General features: G+C 43.1%; 2 protein-coding genes across 2 annotated transcripts in view; one reads left to right on the forward strand and one right to left on the reverse strand.

Moving 5' to 3' along the window:
* Window positions 1-21,631, reverse strand: part of klhdc3 (kelch domain containing 3) — a 205,877-nt gene that overhangs the window by 60,711 nt on the left and 123,535 nt on the right. The gene's annotated exons all lie outside the window — the stretch shown is intronic.
* Window positions 10,007-10,957, forward strand: LOC310998432 (transmembrane protein 121; the record flags this gene model as incomplete). Its single annotated transcript, XM_083988473.1, has 1 exon — window positions 10,007-10,957. One exon carries the CDS (start codon window positions 10,007-10,009, stop codon window positions 10,955-10,957), a length of 951 nt encoding a protein of 316 aa, XP_083844599.1.

Consider the following 21,631-nt stretch of genomic DNA (forward strand, 5'->3'; position numbering starts at 1 on the left):
TACAAACAGACAACATTATACCGCCACTGATTACCTAACATCTTTAGAAGGATAATGTCTTCTTTTAGTCTTTCTATAACCAAAAACAAAAAAGAAAATGTAAGCAGTGGATAGATTATCTGCTTTAATGTTAGCATGTCTAGCTAACTGCTACAGTGGTAGGCTAATTTCCAAGGCGATAGAGCCCACAACACTGACTGCATTGCATTACAATAAAATATCCACGTACACTACTAGTACACGCTAAACACTATATAAAAATGTATGCTTACGTTAGCAGCTCTACCCTGCTCTTCACACTAGCACGACAGAGAGATTTCCTACTCGAGTTAATCCTCATCCTAAATTTGAACATTAGAAGTCAAATGTACTGGTTAAAGAATAGGTTATGTTAAACTAATTAATTCCTGTTTACTCAGGGTGGTATCAATGACAGCAGTTAATCTCCTTTTGCATCGACAGCCTAAGTAAAAATACAGGACAGAAACAGCGAAGGCAAAGATCCACCAATTACATAAATTTATAATATACTCGGATAAGGATAATAAAGGATAAAGGATAAAATGAGCAGGAGATAAAATCTTAATCAGATAATATGGGATCAGGTTAACTTACACTTCACAGGACTGTCAACGTGTCATAAAAAATAATACTTTTCTTCTTGTCATAAAACTACGTGTCTAACAACGGTAGCTAGCTACTATAATAAAAGTAAAGCACTGTACACTGCATGTCTTCAATGTGGTTCATTCACCTTTTGTTTTAAAAATTGCAAATTTGAGCAATAGAAGCCAACAATAGAAATTAGATTCCAGCAGTAGCTAGAAATAAGTGTTTACGATCCGGCTAAGGTTGAGATGAGATGAGATCAAGCCTCACAGCTTGTGACTGCTTAGGGTTAGACAGAGGGGCAGGGTCAGGTTAAGGTAAAGAGAAACACACCGACAGAGAAATAGAGAGAGACTTTAGTTTCCTAAATGTTGCAATTTAATGCAACTGCTGCATCAACTGTCTTTCTTGAAAACTGGTGGGTTGTTATAGTAGGGACCAATTATAATATATCTTCTATATTTACAATTTATCAAACCAGTTTTGATGAATTGCACAGCAAACAGCTGTATCCCCTTATAACCCTCTTCTCTCCGTTCCCAGTGAAGAATTTCACTCACTAAAACTTGATAAGCTTGATGGTCTACACATCTCTGTCTCCAGTCACTCACAGTTTATTTATGACCCTGCAAGTGTTCCTCGTCTACCACAGCTCATTACTACCATGCATAGATTTTAGAAAACATGTACAATGGTAAAAGCTATACTAATGATTATTAAACAAAGCCCATCCTCCACGCACTGTGTGATTAATGGGTACTGTCAGTCATGGCGCAACATTAGTGCAGCCATTTACCAAGAGCTGCGTCCTGTAAGAGCTCTGGAGACAGGATGGTATACCGCTAACGTGTTTACCCCCCAGATGAGGTGAGTTATTGTCAAGCACTTATATATCAGACACATCTTGTTTAAGAAGCTGTTCTACATGCACTACACATTCAAGACTATACCTACCGCATGATAGCTGATACTGTCACGTGGCAAAGCTCTCATAAAAATAGCAGGATGAAGTTTCCCCTCGTGGGCTCTGCAAAGTTTATCTCATCAAGCTTAACCTCTTCTGTTCTTAGCAAACAAAGAAACAAACCCATGCACATGCAGGCATAAACCATCCTGCCTCATTAAGCTAACTAAGCAGTCGTCCTCGGGAAGGAAAGGTGAGCTGGGGCTGTACAGTTTCTGCCATTTTATAAACTACCTCCCCAAATTAGCAGGTCCCCAGTGACGAGAGTCTAGAAACATGCCACTGAAAATACACATGTATCGAGGAGCAACTCAGCCCGGCCCTTTTGAACAGGAACTTGAATGTTCTGTGGTGCTGTTTTCCATGAAGATAACATTGTAATAGCCTTTTGTTTACTGCAGACGCCCTCACAGCTAACATAATGATGCAAGCTGGTGCTCATTGCTGGCACGAAGCTTAGGTTTTCGGTTTAAATTCCTGATGCTCACTTCTCAAAGTTCTTGATCCTGACAAAGAAAAAAAATATATATATATTTTTTTTTTTTTAGCTACAGGGCTTGTGGAGTATGGCAATCACCTCAGAGTTCATGCATAACAAATGCAATTTATACAAAAGTGTAAAACCACACAGCCACGTGAAAAAGCCAAAAACTGATAAGTGGCGTGTGCGGCTGTGTGCAACATTCCTCCAGCTCAAAATGACCTTGACAAAGGAGCAATGCCTCTGAAAATGTTTTATCTTCCTTTTTAGTTATGGATGCAGACAGTTTAATTAATGCCATGCATTTCTGTGTACACAGGAAACCTCAAGGGAGCATGCAAATATTCTTTATGGGTAAATGGCCCTATCACAGTAGCAGTGTATTCAATTAATCAGAGTCAAAAAACCACAGAGAGGCCTGCGCAAACAGAAAATTCATCAATGATCTCAAGTCTAATAAGGCTCGAGACAAATCACTGTCCTACGGTGAGCCCATTAAAACACACCTCCGCTGGCTAACTGTATTTTGTTTATCTTTATGATACTAAAGTCAGATTTCCTCTCAGTTTCATATTGCATTTGTGGGCACAAACAGGATTTATGAGTTCCCAGACAATCAGAATAGAAACCTGCAACCCTCATTTATTTTATCAAAGGAGTCACAGTTGTTAATACTGACTGAGAACTTCCATGGTTTTATTTTCTGTCTCGAACAATCTATCTCATTTTAGTCACTCGACAACACTTTGTGTGGCTGCAGAGTCTATCAAAAATTATTCACTGACAGAGTGGAGTGTCGACAGGTTAACAAAAAGCCTTTTAGGAGAATGTGCTGCTTAATTAGCTCATCAAAACACAGCGTCCCTGAGTGACACTAACTCCACCACCACTATCATCTCGCCATTTACTGTACACGAGGGAAACTGCCACTGAGAGAAGTCCAACAACATTCAGAATCTTGAGGTTGTATAAAAAGATTAAAGATGCAATGAAAATTACGAGTATTTAGTAAAATATGCTCCATATGCTGATGGTTGTTCACTACCCACGACTCAGTGATTACTTCAACAGGTGCAGAGATTTCCAGCTTTTGAAACTAGCTTTTTTTTCTTTGTCCGTTTTCTATCCAAATCTCGCCACCCATCAGGATTCCCAAACCCTCTCATCCCTCCACCTGTCTCCTTGCTCTAGCTGCTACAGCGGCTAAGCAGAGGATCATGTTGGAACAAGTCAGTGAATGTCACTACTTACCAAACCGCCTGCTCTCAAGAACAAAAAAAAAACTTTTACAAAGCATCATTAAAACAATATTACCCTGCATAGTGACAGATCTAGCTCTTCCCTTCCTGTCCTGTTGTCGGCTCACTTGTATTTAATGTGATATGAAGACGTGACTGTGCTTTGTCGTTAATAAAAATTAACACCATGACTGTCAGCAGTTTTGGTGTTTGCTAAATACTGAATCTAGTTAACAGCACCTACGCACCTCCTACGTGGTCAAAACAGTCCCAGGAAGGCATTTTAAATGTTCTCTCTATTCTCTAGTCTTCTCCGACACAAACTGTGAAGGGCATAAACTCTTTATTGAAGTTTACATAAATCATCTAATATCTAATCCATTATTGATGTCATGTGAATCTATGCCTCTCTTTTTTCATCATCTCCCATCTTTCATGCTGGACATGCCACCGGGGCAAACAATTTTGCTGTTTCATCTCGCAAATCCAAAGCTGTGTTTCAGACACTAAAAAGACACCATGAGCCATGAATGATTATGCATTTAGAGTCGTGACCCTCTCCCCCTATCCTCCACCCCCGTCCCCACACACACACAAACGCACACCCCACCCCACCTGTTCTCACAACACTGAGGGAGGCTTACATAAAAACAAACTGCGCTCATGAGCACTGATCATAAGCTCCGTCGCTTGCTGTGTTTTCTGTGTAATGAAGCATTTGGAAAGACATAAGAACCGCCTCGTTATGTTATATAACAACGTCACTTGAACTTTAGGGGTTGGTGCTTTCTAGGGGGATGTGTTAAATGCTTTTTTTTTTCTTTTTGCAGAGAATTCTTTTATGTTTGTTTTTCTCTGTGTGGAGAGCTGAAGTGGATGCGTTTGTTAAACCATAAGGTATTTTTCAATGCATATTAAAATGTTTCTCACTTGATTTCCTGATTGTGGTATAATAACATCACAATAATTTATCCTCCTCTCTGTTTCACAGCCCACCCACATGGGACCCTGAACAAGATCAATCAAATGCAAATACTGTTAGATCCGGGTCTGCTTTGTATTCATTAGTCCTCTGTAAAAGCAGTCAACAATCATCAGTCTCAGATTGACCTGATGTCATGTCAAATATAGCAAAAGATACCAGCGTACATTTCCGAGCCTTCCCCTGATACCAACTGTTAAATATCATAGCTACAGGGGCTGGAATGACCTGCACCTCCTCCAGCATGGATGTCTGGTGGGAGTTAAGGGGGCGGGGGTCCGTCTGCCCTCCCCTCTCTGATCTAATAGCCCCATGGGGAGCGGCTTAGTCTGTCCACTTCATGTTTCCCATTTGGTGGTTAGGACCCTGATGGGGATGTTTAAGGATGGGAAGCCTTAACGCCCCCATTTGTTTTCCTGTAGGTAATCGATGGCAGACACAGGCTTACAGCTAATGTGATTTATGTGTCCTATTTCCACTGTTATGCTTCATGTACAAATTGTCTTTGGTGATGTAAATTCCCCAGTCTTTTCACAACTTGCTGACACTGAATCTCGGCTGCCAAAGTCAAGCAATTCATCCATGTTTGTGTCCTGGGTCTTTTTTTTTTTTTCCTTCTTCTATTTTTTTCACTAATGACTGAAACTTGATTCTTGATTCGACGCTCACCTGTCAGTACAGTGACTAATAATGCGGGGGACAAAGATGGAAACATTTCTGTCGTGCTTGTTAAGTCATGGTGACACTTCTCATGGTAATTCTAATTGACTGGTTTTTATTTGGATTTCTTGGGGCATAGCACGGTGAAACGAATGATACTCCACTCTTGACTCTTAAGTAAATCATCTGCAGTCTAAACACAAAGGAAATCAAATCAGCCTCTTCATTCAGTGATGCATACCTTCGCAATTATACCGCTACCTGCAGCACTTAGGTGCACATTAATATCTCCTCTCAGCCTCGCTCTGATGCAGTAAACATGGATTGTGTAATAAAAAAGTGCACTGTGCTCAAAAGTTGCACACGATCATTTCTCATGCCATCAGATGGACACACAGTGCAGTATTTGTAATAGAAAGGGGTGGGCTGTTGATAAATAAGAGACCTGTAGACATCTTATTTCTTGCAAAACACACGGAATTGTGTTTTGATAGTAAAGCAGAAAATAAGGCAAAGTTACAGTCAGAGTTGCTATAAACAGTGAGCATAAAGGGGAAAGGAAGAATAGACTCCTGATTGAACCAGCAATTGCAATCAGCCACAAAGAGAAACTACACTTGAAAGGACAATTTTCTCAACATGACGGTAAAGTGTATTTTGTTTTTACTCCTGCCACACTATTTTGAAAACACATTTTACGTGTTATATAAGCTGGAGTTCAAGGTGCGGCATGCAGTGGTGAATTCCTTCTATAATATCTTTTCTGACAAGATGAGAAAACATGTTTTTTCAAGCTGCCTCACTTGGTTGTCAAGGGAACATTTGTGGAAAAGGAGTGTGTTATGCTCTGAGAAAGCATGCTCAAATATTTGCATAAAGCCCAACACCACATTTAAAGGCGAAGAGATCGAATTGAGCATTTTATTTTTCAAAACAGAGCCACTTTGACTGCAACTCATAAAGCCGGGATGAGAAAGCCGCAGCGGAGCAGCTCCATGGCTTCCTCGCTTTCGAGTTGTCTTGCTTGTTTTCTGTTATATGCTTTATGTTATAGAAAAATGTGGCGGGTGTTTTATCGTCTGCTATCCGTTATGTGCTATCCTGCCTGGAGCTGAACAGTGATGATGCAGTGTCCCTGTCCAGAAGCCAAGGACAGTCCTCTGTAGGAGCAGAGCCTGATGGGCGAGAGGGAGAGAGGGCAGAGGAGGACGGACAAGACTCCTGGATGTACTTTTGTTGGCTGATATCTCATAAATCATATTACACAACCCTGTGTTGGTATAACTGTATAATTACATTAATCAGGACGGAGACCTGTGACACCATTGGAGGAGGGAAAAAACAAACTTGTGCATAAATCAGCTCTAGAGGAGACAACGTTGTGATTTGATTTGCTCCATGCTCATGAATTATAAAAGCAGTGTGAAGGAGGACAAAAAGGCAAAAGGCTGAGTCGGGATAAATGAAATAATCCAGTAGTTATGACTCAAAGTCCAAGCCCAGGTTAACCGCTCCTTTCAATGGAGAGGTTAACACAGTCTGGGGCTCCATTGTATATCACAAAAGCCATGTAAATGAAGGTATAAATTGTAGATTACAGGATGGGATGTGGGAGGAATAACAAAGTGGATAATACAGGTACTGTATCAACCTCTTCCAATGATTCTGGAGGGGAGGGAACTATTATGATCACAGGGCTGCAACGCACCGTGGAGAAGCCATCCACTCATTTACATTTAAAATTCAGACGTTTAGCCAGCGTTTCAGCCAGCGTGACTTTGAGCAAACGAGAGGGCAGGTACCAGTTTAGTGTCTGGCTCAAGGACACGTGGCTGTTAAATGGACGCTCTGCCTGTCTGCCTGCGATCAGACCTGTGACCTTTCATTACCCGACCATTTTTCTAACCTCTCAGCCGCCGTCTCTAACAATCCGTTTCAGCATTTCAGTGCCACTTTAACGCGTATTAAATTGAAGCCTGCCATGTGGAATTTACAACAAATGTCAAAATGTAAAAAACAAACCAAAAAAAAAAAATTTAAATAAAATAATGTCAAGGATGGAGCATCAACTTTCAAAGAATATAATCCATCACTGTTCTTGTCAAGGCTTTTATTTAATTATGGCCGATATATCCGGGGGAAACAGTCAATAAGAAAGCAGCTGTGTGAAAGACAAACAGGCTTTTTTTTCACTTGTCATTTCTCACACATGAAGCTGCCGTCCGTCTCCATGGCAAAGGCGTGATGACACAGGTCATAAACAGCCAAGACGGCAGCTGCCGGAGGACCCACATCTGGTACATCTGCGACTGCAACCGTCATCCATTCACGACTGTAGAAAAAAATCTGCACGATTGATTGCAGTTGTGCTCCGTTGTCATTACACAGTCGGATGAAGAGTGCAGCCACACTGGCATAGAAAACCAATAGTTTGGACTCTTCAATAACTGCCATTCAGCGAGTGAGCGGTAAATGGCTTCGTACTGTAGTAATGAAAGCAGTTTGGTTCCTCTGAGGAAGGATTATCGCTAATTGGCCCAGCTGGATAAACAGAGCTAGTGGTGTAGTGCACGCTGCATGGCAGAGCAAACACACCAGCCTTCTCTCCTACCTTTACACATTTTTGCATAAGTATTATCTCCCAGCACAGGCATTATTACATCTCAGAGGATAAAAATGTTCCCTTGACATTTAGTCCCTCCCCACACATCTCCTGTTCTCTTTTTTTTTCTTCTTTCATCTTTTCACCCCCCCTTCCCCCTACTCTTTCTTCTCGGCTCTCCCCCACATCTGTACCTCCCCATCTCCCCTTACCCCTCATCTCTTTTGGTCTCTGGCCCCATCTCTGTCTCCTGATTCACTGCTCTGTCAGTAGATCAATAGAAAGACTCTGTGTCAGGAGGAGCCACCACAAGCCTCACACCCCCTCCTCCCCTACCTCCCCTCCCTGCCCTCCCGCCCCCTCCCTCTACCCCCATGTCTCCCCAGACTGCAGACACTCAGCCTGCTGGGAAGCTGGTTTTCTACATCCCATACTGGAGAGCATCTTCCCCCACCCCCCCCTTCTCCGGATCACTTTTCATCCCCGCACTTCGAACTCGATGGAGAGGAGAAAATGTACGGGCGCCTTAATGGGCTTCTCAAAGAAGAAGGAAACCAGGGTTGTTTTTTTTTCAAGGAGCCAAAAAAGAAACAGCCCAAGAAAATAGGATATCAGCACAGGACACAATGTGAAAAGAAGAGAGGGAAGTGAGAGGAAAAAAAATAGGGTGAGAGAGAGAAGTTGTGCATTCAGCTAAGCTGCAAAAGGCTGGCTCGTCTTCCCTCCCCTCCCCGCCTTTCTCCACCCCCTGGAAAAGTGTTCTCTCTCTCTCTCTCTCTCTCTCTCTCTCTCTCTCTCTCTCTGTTTCCTCTCTCCCTCTCTCTGCAGCTGTGGTCTGCTGAGCGTCACCTCCACACAGCAAGTGCCTTTACTTGAGCAGAAGAGGGAGAAGGAAGAGGAGGGTATAGCTGCGAGTGAGAGAGAGAGAGTGAGAAAGAAAGAGAGGGAGGGAGAGAGAGAGAGAAAAGCACCAGAGGAGCATCTCCCCTGACTTCGCAGAGCCGGCTGAGAAGTGTGCAGAGACAGACGGACAGAGGAGGCAAGGCGGCGTTGGAGTATCACAGCGCTGGTGGTGCTGGCAAAGCGTGCTGAGTGGAGGCAGGGGGAATCCACTGGCGCTGTTGATCCCGGTGTCCCTGGCAAAAGCCGCTTGAGCAAGAGACAGAAAACGGCGCATCAGCCAGGACCTCGCCAAGGGGGGGAGAGGAGGAGGAGGGGGGGCAACATTTTACAGCGACAACGAAGCGTGGAGACAGCTGAAACCTGCGCAGCACAGGAACACAACATGGGAAGACACACATGCACACAGCTGAGAGGGGAAGGACAGTCAGACACACGCTGCATTTAAAAAGATTCACCACAACCCTGCTTTTTTTTTTTTTTTCCTTTCGAAACTTACAGGCTGAGAAACAGGAAAACAGCCACAAAATGTTTCATTTCCATGTCCAGCAGGGATGGTGGATGCTGGAGAGGAAAACTTCTGGAGTGGAAAATCTCTTTTAAGTACGACTTACTGCAGAGATTTTTTCCCACTAACTTTAGCACTTTTTTTTGTGCTTTTTTCCCCTTTGTGGAGTTGGGGTTTAAATCTTCTATCTGAGCACAACACAAAATAACCTCTATTCTTAGTTGCAGAAATTGAGAGCAGTCTTTGTGACCATTAAGATGCTTCCTCCTGATTCAGTCTCAGCAGTAAGTGGATTATGACGGCAATATTTTGGGATTTCTCTTTTGCCTGAAAAAAAAGAAAGAGAAAAAAAAGAAAAGAAAGAAAATATATCCATGACTGGTGGATTTACGCCTGTCAGAGAAGGAGAGGATCCCGTGCGTTTTCTTCTCTCTCCTCCTGTGGATTACAGATGGGCTTTGTGATCTCCCAGTGCAGTCTCATGGATGATCGCTCGCTGCCAGTCATTAGGATAAAGTACAAAGAGGGACACAAGTGAGTATTCAGCTGGATTTATATATCCAAGGTTTAAGCTTGTATGAAAACAAGGGTGTCGAGAGTGAATCTGTAAGGACAGCATGTTGCAGCAGCTTTTTTTTCTTCTCTCTTTTAATAACAGAAATTGTCACTCATTGATTATGCTGTTGTATTTAATGGATGTTTATCAGGGTGTGAAAGGCAGACAGGCATCCTGAGATTTTTTTTTTAATTTTTGCATTAGAGAACCTGTATGTTTACAGTCCATTTGCCTATGAACATAATTTACTAAATAAGGGGTACTGTCTACCCGGCAGGTGGCTTGGGCACAGGCGGAGATTGATTGAAGTGATCTGTGTGAATCCTATTAATGCATCCTGGATTCTGGCCAAGGTAGAAGCAATGGAGGGGAACACTGCTGTCTAGCAGCACTATCTTATCTGCCTCCTCACCGGACAAACTGAGGACCCCTTTCACCCCCCACGCCCCCTCTTTGACAACACTCCTCCTCCTCCTCCTCCTCCTCCTCCTCTCAGCTAGGCAAGGATGGTACCCCCACCTCCCACCAACAAGCCCCACGTGTGCCTGTCCACCATCCTGATCATGAGCAGCATGGCGCTGATTGATGCCTACCTGGTGGAGCAGAACCACGGACCCCGCAAGATCGGCATCTGCATCATGGTGATGGTGGGAGACATCTGCTTCCTCATCGTTTTGCGTTACGTAGCCGTGTGGGTGGGCGCCGAGGTGCGCACGGCCAAACGAGGCTACGCCATGATCCTCTGGTTCCTTTACATTTTCGTTCTGGAGATCAAAGTCTACTTTGTGTATCAAAACTACAAGGCGGACCGGAAGAGCCTGGACGCTCTGGCGAGGAAGGCGCTGACGTTACTGCTCTCCATCTGCATCCCGGTGCTGTTCGTGGTGCTGGTCGCTATCGACCACATGGAGTACGTACGCGCCTTCAAGAAGCGAGAGGAGATCCGCAACCGACTCTTCTGGGTGGTGGTGGACCTGCTGGACATTCTGGACATCCAAGCCAACTTGTGGGAGCCTCAAAAGAAGGGGCTCCCTCTGTGGGCGGAAGGCCTGATGTTCTTCTACTGCTACATCCTGCTGCTGGTGCTGCCCTGCGTGTCCTTGAGCGAGATCAGCATGCAGGGCATCAACATCGTGCCCCACAAGATGCTGCTGTACCCCATCCTCAGCCTGGTGACCATCAACGTCATCACGCTCTTCATCCGCGGTGGGAACATGATCCTGTACAGGGACGCCAGGGTGTCCGGGATCCTGATAGGAAAGAACGTCCTGGCTATAATCTTAAAGACCTGCAGCTTCGTGCAGTACAGGAGACAGTGTCAGAACGCTCCTCCTGCCTTCGGGGTTGAGATGCAGAAGAACTCGGTGGCCCACGCTCGTCCTGCCCCCACCCCACCTCAAGTGGTCATGCAGGACCAGACGCCCCTCCCCGAGGTGACGACGTGCGAGCACACATGACAGAATGGTGAGGTGAATCCTGGAAATGTCGATATGAATATATAAAACAGATATGACCCTCAGGACGCTTGGCAGGGCACAATGCTCCCACACCTTTAGGGCATGTGAACACTCATGTGAACAGACACAGGAGATCATGATCTCTGCTGATGCTTCATGGCACACAGGACACTGCAGACACTTAGCGAGGATAGAGCAGCGCTGTATCCAAAGCTGTCATGGTGCAAAATACAGTATCACTTGTGACTTTGTTAAAGAATCCCCTCCCCCCTCCCCCCAACCCACCCACCCACCCCACCCAGTGAATCCAGTTAACTGTGTATTTTTTCTAATTGTACAAAAGAAAAAAGGCAACTACTGCAAGATTAGAGGATATATTTTTGAATTGTGTGTGTTGCATTCTGATGTTAAACCTAAGGGTCTGTGTGCTGTGGTGTGTATTTGTGTTGCTCGAATGTTCGTAGTAGTCGAGGGCTTTAACACGACCAAGTCAGAGGGAGCAACCGATGAGAGAATCAAAGCAAAGAGAACGAAAACAAAGGTTAAAGCTTTCTCCTGAAAGACGTGTGTTTTTATATGTGATTCTTTGATAAAGTATTGTGTACAAGATAAAGGCTTTCCTGCTCTTTCACTAGCTGTAAGGGGGGGGGGTTCATGAAATCATTTAAAAGTTATTGGACCGATTGATTATATTTCACTTTCTAATTAAAATTCTGCAAATGTCCTTTAATTAACCTGGGTTACAAAAGAAAATAGACAATGATTTCTTCTTTCGCTCCGGTTCAATCTTCAATTAGAGACTACTTAATTACTGAAGTGGTGCCTTTGCGATGTCATTCATCGTGAGTGAGATTGTCGTCACTTGGCAGATTTCTGATTCGGACGAGAAGAACATGTGAATGAATCCTCTGTGCAGTTCTCTGGGTTGAACGCTCTGGTGCTGGAGCCATAAGACAGAACACACAACCGAGGGGCAACACTGCAGATGGATAAATGATTCTCCAATAAGGAAGCCTGTTTATTATCATCCCCAGGCGTGCACTGACATTCTGGGCAGGTGATTATTGGCGGCAGAAGTTCAGCACAAGTATAATATAATAGAGCCAGAAAATGAATATAAAAAATTAATTGCATTGACACAAGTGCTACAGTGAGAGAAAAATGACACTTTTACAATAGGCTCCTTCTCGTGTACTTTCTTTGCATAATCTCTCCCTCACCAGTGACTGCTTGCATAATTTAGAGCTGCCCATGTTTGTTAAAAGCCTGAGAGTGCAGAACGTGGTCCAACATTTTCATCTGTGTAAAGCACGGCTATAGGAAGTATAGCAACTTTCAGTGGCACAAACCGGGCTATCACATTGAAACTGCTGCAGCCAGCATTATTTGTCAGTGTTGTTTGCTGGTAAAGTTACATCAGCAATTTAGACGCTATAATATACCAGTGAATTGCATTGTTTTAACGGCAATGAAAGGAATACATTGATCCCTTAGAGTTATACTGAATGTGCTGAATTCAGTTGTTTTTGATTGTGTTAGTGACAGTGTTTAAACAGAATTGTTCTAGTGTGCTCAACAATATAAAGGGTTTGCATAGCTTATGCACTGTGCTGTCACCGGCCTTAAAGACGATGGGGCTGCTGACTTAAGTCTTGATAATCTTCACATACTATTGGTACAAATGACATGATGCATTGCCAGTCTTAAGACCCCCTGGCATCCAACGAGGCCATTCTCTCCTTAAGTGAAAGAAACAGTGCAGGTCACAGATCAAATTTGCAGGAATGCCAAACAATGTGCTGAGAAAATGTCTGTGACAGCTCTGACTAAACCAGCAGCGCCAGGTTCATTTAAGGAAAAAGGACTGCTGCTGCCTAATTGCAGAGTACATTCATGTGCACGGACTCCCATAGAGGTTCAAAGAAGGGCTTACATCCGTCCCAGCATGCAATGCAGGAAAAGTCAGAGAAACACCCCAGAGCTGCCAGTGGTGTAGTGAAAAGCGACAGTAACAAAGGAACACATACAGTTTCTCACGTTATCTGAGTCTGGAGTTCGTGTGACCTGCACATACTTTGGCCGAGTGAGGAAAGAGAAGAAGCAGCGGGAGACAAAGACAACTGATGCTGAGGTTCAAACCTGAATCCGTCCCTGCTCTGATGTGCCACACTGTGTAAAACAGCTCCTCTACATGAGTATGACGGGGTGGGTTGCCATGAGTGCGACCAGATGATGCACTACAGTCACACACCAAAACCAGATGGCTGAAGAAGTGATAATGAGCTCATTATGGCTCAACCAAAAGCCTTAGCTCTCTGTACAGTATGTTGATTCTTAAGTCTGTTAACTCAGACAGAAGCACAAGTTTATGATTGTGAACTACGCTATTACTATATCTGAGCTTGACGTATTTTTCCAAATATATAGAAAATGTTTATCAGTATTTGTTTAATCCATTCAGTTGTATCAGCTAACCACTTATTAGCATACGACTGGTGTTTATATCTATTTGTTTCTATCATGTGCAAATGGTTTTAGAGCAAAAAGATGATCGACTCCTCCGGAGGGCACAAGTTTGCCTTTGGGCATCCACCCAACCCAATCTCACCACACACTCTCCCACCCCCAGCCCACATCACCCTTTCCGCACTGCCAGATCCTGAATGAATGTTGCATTCATCCAGATGACCATGTTTTTTTGCACTGCAGTCTCCAATGATAATAAACTGGGAAGGCTGTTGGATGCACCTCCACACTTACCACATTAACACAGACAAAGTGGCCTGCGCCAAACAAGCAAGACAAACGGCTGCATTCAATTCACAGCTCGACCTTCGACAGTCTTGGACAGCCACGCAGCAGGGAAACAAATGTATTTTTCATGGAAGGCATGTAGGAGCATGCAGGGTACAAACCTGTACAGAGAATGAATGCTCATTGAGTATTGATTCTCCTATCTGAAGGGTAACTGATATCACATTCTAAAAGACCGCTTTCTCAAAACAAATAACGACGGACATTTTTGTTGGATGAGGCTGAGGGGGAAAAGGATGATGCGGCTGCACTGAATGTGTTATTGGTGATGCTGTAACTTAAAGCTCACCGCATCCGTCACGTGAAAAATGAACGCTCCAATCTGGAATTTAGATGCTGTGCACATGAGCAAAGCGAAGAAAGGTCACATCAGAGTTATTCTGCAGAGTGGGTCTCTCTCTAATTCCTGATAAACGCACTATACGTTCCCAGATTTTCCAAGGATGTGCACTGCACATTAGCTCTGGGCCACATTTAACATCCTCCAACAGCAGTAATTATCTATTCCTGCGTCAAAACACTTGTGCAATTTATCTTTTCTTTTCCAGCACACTCAATCACCAAATTACCGCCAGTGTAATTAGAAGGGGGGGTACTCCTCACATTTACCTCCCCCTTATACACACACGTATGCATTTTATGAGAGGGAGATCTGAGAGTGGCGGCGCTCTTCACGGTGCCTCTGTCGCAGGGAAGGTTTCGCTATCTTCCTTGTGCACAGTTCAGCGAGGATTAACAACAACTGTGAAGTGTGAACCCGACCGAGGATCAAGCCTGTGACTCACAGATAGTGTATGATCTCTCTAATAATCAGGTCACTCTGCTGGACTGCCAGTAACTTTCAGACGACTCAACGGGGAACCCAGGTGTGGGAGATGAGAGCCGGTGGCTCTGAGCGCTGAGAAGTGCTGAACGTAAGTGTGAATTATGGAGAGGTGTTTCAAAATTTAAAGTTGATGGCAGTTCCTTGCGAGTTATCTTCTAAACCCAGGAGTTCTGTAAGATTTCTATCAGGTGTTGTTGCCCTATAAAAGATTCAAATGGTTTCTGATTCTTGCTGTTGTCTACTTATATACAAAGGTGTTAGTCAAAGTCCCTGTGGGCCTGAAAGAACATATGCCTATTGTTAAAGGAAATGTCTGTGACTGTGGTTTCGTTTCTTTTCTTTGGCATTTGTTATGCATTTGGACTTCAAAAAGAATATAAAATGACTTGTGAAGAAAACACATTAAAGGGGAAAAGGTTTTCTATTCTTTATTTACCTTGGTTTATTGTTAAAGCAACAAAAAGTTACACCATACGGCAGGAGGCCCAGTGACAGCTCCACCTCCTACAGTTGGTCAAGTTCACTCCACAACACCTGTCAATCATGCTGACAAGCTGTCTACCCTGAAACATCAACTCGCCAGAGGCTGAAAGAGCCGCCGTCAAAAAAAGAGACGGAGGGGGAAAAAAAGCCACCAAAAGCATTAATAATGAAACAGATGGTGGTGGCAGACAAATTTGAAGAGAAACCGCAATAAATTATTTTCTCCATCCACCATTGTTGCTGCGACCTCCCTGTGCTGCACGGCCAACAATCTGCCCACAGCAAATGGATTTCAGCCCAAACCGTGTTGGATTCCATTTAAAAGTCAGTTGCAGGCAAACGGAGAGGGTGCGTTCAGGGTATCTGAGCCAGGGTGATATATGCTGTTTGATAGAGTTTTAATAGAGGATGTTTTCTCATGTTTGTTATTATATTGGTAGCTCTTACTCTATCACATTTGTAATACTATACTTGCATTGGTGAGGGCCAGTGCAGGGTGGACTATTATTTTTCATTCTAATGAGGTAAACCCAGTGTTATAATATTTCCACAGCATGCCTCTGGCTTAATGGGGACTACGGCCTCGTAACTGCACAGGTACGGCTACACATTCATTGTTGGTCTGGGGCGGATCTCAGCTGGGTCCTGAAAGATTAAATAGAGTCTCACAGAGGAGGTGGGATGTCCCTTACAATGACTACTGGAGCAAAACTGAGTAAACAAACTGATTATGGGCCCTGCAGCTGTTATTTGATTTCAAATCTCTGTTAATGTAGCCAGTCAAGGTTTAATCTTAGCTGTTCAGATACGTGGTGGGTTTTAAGGGCAGGAAAAGGCTCAGTGTTTTAGTCGGAACACATTTGCGAGGAGTGTTGTGTAAGTGTTTAATGAGAAAACTATTTCCATGATAAAGAGAAGCTGAACATTAACATGCATTAATACATCAGAGGAAACAGAGCTGTTTTGGGTTTAAAATGTTGCTAATTTGTTCCTGAGAGGTTTTCAAATGATCTATAAACTGCGCTATTATACCCATGTATGAGTTTTAGCAGTTAGAAAGCACCTTATGTCAAACATCTGAACTATTCCTTTAAGGGAGAGGAAAAATGTAATTACTCATGCTAACACGTTGAGTGAATCTGGATCTAATAACCGTGCTGTCATTTAATAATGTCAGCAAATATTTTGCTGACTGATGTGTTTGCCACTCCAAATGTGTGGCCCATCACTGTGTCCAAGTATATGAGCCTGTTCTGCATGTAAATCTCACTGGTGTAAACCTTTTCGTGGAGAGTAGGTGCCTCATACAAATATCCCTGACTGGAACAGTGAAGCAGTCCAATACATACAAAAAGAACAACATTTATTTCTAAGAAAAGCTGTGAGGTTTCTACGATGACTCTTAATGTAGGCTGCAGAGAAACCTGATTATGTTGGAGTTGGATGCAGTATCCAGGATGTTTAACGTCATCATTTTTCAGTGAAATATTACTGTGCTTGTTTCATTATCAACCAGCTTCCCTGTGGGTTAAGTACCTTCTTGGCTACATCAGATAGAATGTGTCATTTCAGTTGACAAAAATCAATGTTTGATAGAAATGTTGCGTCTGCTTCTATCTGAAATCAACCAGCTATTGTTCCTACAATTACTAAGCATTTGGAGCAGTAAATCTGCCTCTGTTTTCGATGCAAAATTTCAGAATGGAGAGCTTGAGAGATGCAGTAGTAGCAACTACAGGGAGCTGTTTAATCTGTGCTTCTCCTGCTGTTACATGTCAAAATGTCTGATTTAAATCAGGCCTACAGACACACACTCTGCCGCTCTGCTCGGCCTGTACACAATGCCACTTTGTTGCTATTGTTTTGGACCCGCACATAGACTTTGTGTACGAGTCCCCAGGCTCTCATCTAAGCCCATTAGCTTTTTTCCACAAAACGTGAACAGATAAGCCGGGTGTATGTTACAATAGTTGTCCAGCACTTAAACCGGTGGCTGGTGAAGACCGAAACACACCTTAAAGGTCAGTGATTATTGGGCTGCACATCACACTGTGTCTGTAATGCACTTTTTCGAAAAGGAAATCTTCTGAGGATTTTTCCCTTTTTGTGTTTGTTTGTTCTTTTTTTCTGTAAACCATGTAAAATCACATCATTAGTGAGAATCAAACTGTGACAGGAATCAATAGGGAGCAGTAATTCAGACTACGAGTGTTTGAGCCCGGTGATTCTGCTCAGCCAATCGCTGTTAAAAACTGATTTCCAGCTCTCACTGGGCCAATCCTCTTTCACCCGGGAGCCCTGCGATTTGTGGAGCGGATTGAAGAAATAATAACTGAAAACGGGTGTTTTGTCGAAATTTGTTAAAATCCCTGTGTGTGAAGTATTTAAATACATCCTCAAATTAATTCTAACAGCATATAATGGCTGTAGTATAAATAGGACAAGCACCGTGAGGATTGGTTGCAGTTTGTGGACTGAACGTGTTTATTCCATCTGTCTCGCAGCAGGATTTAGTGTGAAATGTGCAGGTATAACATAAAGCAAAGAGACACGGAGCATCATCCAAAGTGGACTGACTCACTCGTATGTGTGAACAAACAGATACTGTCCAGATGCTCTGCAGCTCTGTAACTGCTGCTTATTAATAATCAGGAGAATCCCTTCACTCAGCACTGCTGTCCAAACCCGGATGGATCCAACCTGCTCTGTTGCTCCACGGGCTTCAGAAGGTGATGTTAGCTGACGCCCGCTCTGCGTGAGATCTCTGATGAATGAACTGAATGACCTTGGCTTCTGATGAATCTTGTCAGACATGTGAGAAACTTGAGAATCAGTCGTGTTACATTATATCCTCTCTTTTTATTCTGCCCTACTTATGTCAACAAGTTTTATTTCTTTCTCACAGTAGCTTTACTCTACTGTGGTGCCAGTGGGGTCAACATTCATAACAATCTAATCATAGCATTCTGCATATACACTATGCAAATATCAAGGTTTATATTTTTTGAAAAACACGCAGCTATTTTTAAACTATGCAGAAACAGCGAGAGAGAAGCAAAGGGTAAGTTGGCACAATCACACTGACATTTTCTATACGTTGACTTTTACTCCTTTACTGCAAAGTCTTCATACAGATACAGAAATTCTTAATAACACCAGCAAACAGCATTAAGTTAAATAAAAAGAAATGTCTTGAGGAAAATTACTTTTCTTTTTTAAAGAACTTTAAAAGACTTTAATAAAAACAGCTTTAAAGGACTAAAGCACCAGACATCAAGTGGTTTTTCATACAATAACTAGACACTTGACAGCAAAGTTGTTTACAGTAGTGCAACCATCTGTAAAGTGTAAACAGACTCGGGGGGGACGAGGCCTTTTGATGATGCAGACAGTTTTTGACCCTCGTTAGAGAGATGTGGCACGAGGCCGCTGATCAGTACAGCAACTTTATTAATGTGAAGTGAAACGGTCAAAGGTGTATCAGCTTGTTGTAAATGGCTATAATATATACTGCCAAACTGCCAGGGTGGTATAGATAAAGTGCCCTCTGGAGAGTGCTGCCGCGGCCTGGGGAGAGATAGGGGGGAAGACGGAGCAGCTTGCAGCTCAGTGAGGGATGTGAAGGGGAGAGGGGAACGGCGGCAGCTGATTTCCACAGAAGGCAGACCAAAGCGTGTTTATAGGTGGATGCAGCGAGCTGAGCTTTACTGCAGCCACTGTGACGGCGGAGAACAGAAGGAGGATGAGTCACAAGCTCCCCAAACAGGAGTGACCCTCTTGCACAGATGTCTCCTGGGAGAATGTTTAGCCAAGATAGCGAAGGGGCCAGAGCCATTTGCCCGCCATCACTGAACCTGCCACAGTATTGATGGCCATGTAGTGACATTCGCTAACCTTCTGTGTATGTGTAGACACAAGGGGGATTATTTATAAGCTTATTAAACCATAAATTCTGAAACAGTGTTGGACAATGAGTAGGAGGCATATATTAACCTGCCAAGTTGCCAAGCTGATAAAATAGTGTAGGTAAAAGGAGGCAATCACGCACCTCATGCTTTGATGAGCAGTAAATATATCCCAGATCACAGCAGGCTGTGTAGGTGAAGTCTGAACATACAGTACCATGTTGAGTTTGCTCGAGCTCCGACGCCCAACTCTAACCCACGACCTTGAATGTTTTAATCGTTCGGTTTGACAACTCCTCCAAGAGCCCACGCTTGTGTAACCTAATTACTGACAGGAAACTAGGAAATCAAGATGAAGCGGGGAGGATAGAGGGTGGATGGGGGATGGACAGCATAATGTGAGACTAGGGGTAAGGTCAGATACAAGAACCTCCGAGCTGATTTGTAAAGAGGAAGAGACAAATGCGCCTGCAGAGATGAGGAGACTTTATGCAGATGATTTCTGGATTTCTGTTCTGTGTCGCTCAGGCAGAGGGATGTTTATTGGTTAATCATGAATTGATGAGGTGAGAGTTACAGTTACACACTCATCCTCAGTGGATTGCAAAGTTTGTGTGTTTGCAGACGAAGTTCAACATTTTTGGAAAATATCCTCTTCACTTTCTGGCAGAGTGACATGAAAAGATCAATATCCGTCTCAGATTCCTCCCTTAAATACAAGGCTACAGCCGACATCTGGTTTTCTTAGTTTATTGTAGCAGATGGTATTTGATAAATAATTTAAGGATTTTCAGTTTAATTCACAAATTTAAGCCTACCTAGGATCCCAATATGTAGAAACACCGAGGCCAGGAGACACAGCTAAATTAAAATCTGAAGTTTTACCACCATTTTACACTTAACTCTAATTGCTACCTTCCATAAATTGCAATTGATATTCTGTTTTCCAGTTTACTGCAATGTTAAAAGAAGCTGGCACCATTACCTACAGTAATGCTAACTGCTGTCCTTGTACAGGTAATCCTGTTCCAGCCAGACTTGAGTGTGAGGAAGAGGAAGAGGAGGTGACCTCGTCAAACACAGATATTTATCATTCAGGAGGGGCCGAGGATTGACGTGAATGGTATTAGTTTAGAAAAAAAAAATTAGTTTTAGTATTAGCTTCACGGGTTCCATTAGTATAAAGACTGAAACCAAAGGGAAACAGCTACAGTATAGCCTGGTTCTGTCCAGCGGGAACAGGCACCTTGAAATTAGCACATTCCTAAAATGCTTCCTTGGGTTTTTAATTAGAGAGCATATTACTTATGCCAAGCTGCTCAAACAGTAAGAATAGAAAGATGTATTTAAAGACATTTAACCCTGCAACAACCATGGCAAGGATGTACACATAACCACCTTGTGTGAGTCATTTGCTGTACCCATGCAGCTTCCCTTCACTGTAAGTTAAATCTATTACGCATTACACTGTCACTCAAGGGTGACATGGAATTATTTAGGAAACATATAGTACCCTCAAGAAAAGAGGCCTTTCGCACTAATAAGATTAAGCGCAGAAAAGTCCCCAGCAGCAGCCTCAGTTCGGCTGCCAGCAGGTACTTCATGCCAACCATGCAGCACATAAGGTAATAAGCCACCATGACACTAAGCCTGTATTAAAAAAGGGTTGGCTGCAACGTCTCAGATATGAGAAATGAGCCTTGATGTGACAGATCATTGTCCAGATTGAGACTCATGTCAAACACAATTTCTCAGTCCATGTCAAAGGCCATAATACTTTGGTTAAACTACTGGATCATTCCTTTGGCAGAAGGCATGTAATGCTATGTTTGGATCCTCACACTGGATATAGCACAGGAACCCGTTCCCTCCCAGGTGCACCGTGCTCAGCCTGTGACTGTGTGTGAACTGAGCTCTGAACGATCTCAGTATGACATCAGGTAAATAAGGGCTTTTTATGTGTGTGTGTGTGGGGGGGGGGGGGGGCTTTTTTTTTACAGTGATGACAACCTCAGTTAGCGATGCTGGCATGAAGACAAGTGTGTGTTACTATTGGGAATTTCATTGTGAGTTTGATCTCCTTTCCTGTTTGTATTCCTACCCTATGGATGACCTATTTCAGTGTGAGGTGCAATATTTGATCATGCATCGCATCTTAATGAATGAAACAGGGATTCAGTGTTGAAGACGGTGGAAGGGTGGAACTTTCTTGAAACAGCTTCTATGAAATGAACTTGCTTGACAAATTATTTCAAGGGAAAACCAGAAAGGTAAGAAGGAGACACACTATTCTGCAAAGTGACTACAGGTGAACATTTTTAAAAGTACTATTCAGTTTAATTTGCACCAATTATTGATAGGCTTCCATTTAAGATTAGAGCACTTTCTCTCTGATTTAAAAAAGCTTTTTTGTGTGAGCACAATGATTAAAGGATGATAATTACACTGTTGGAAATGAGGCTTCTTTCTAAAGTGTTCACAGGTTAAATATAGTGCAAGTGCTGGAAATGCAACGCACCAAATTTCTGAAGACTTAATGATGATTGTGACTGTTATAGTCTTTTTTATGAGCCAAAGCTACGAAAGTTCTTCACTCAGTGTGAAACCCCCCCCCCCCCCCCCCCCCAAAAAAAAAAAAAACAAAAA

Source organism: Trachurus trachurus (genome assembly GCF_905171665.1).
Source record: "Trachurus trachurus genome assembly, chromosome: 15".
NCBI lineage: Eukaryota > Metazoa > Chordata > Actinopteri > Carangiformes > Carangidae > Trachurus > Trachurus trachurus.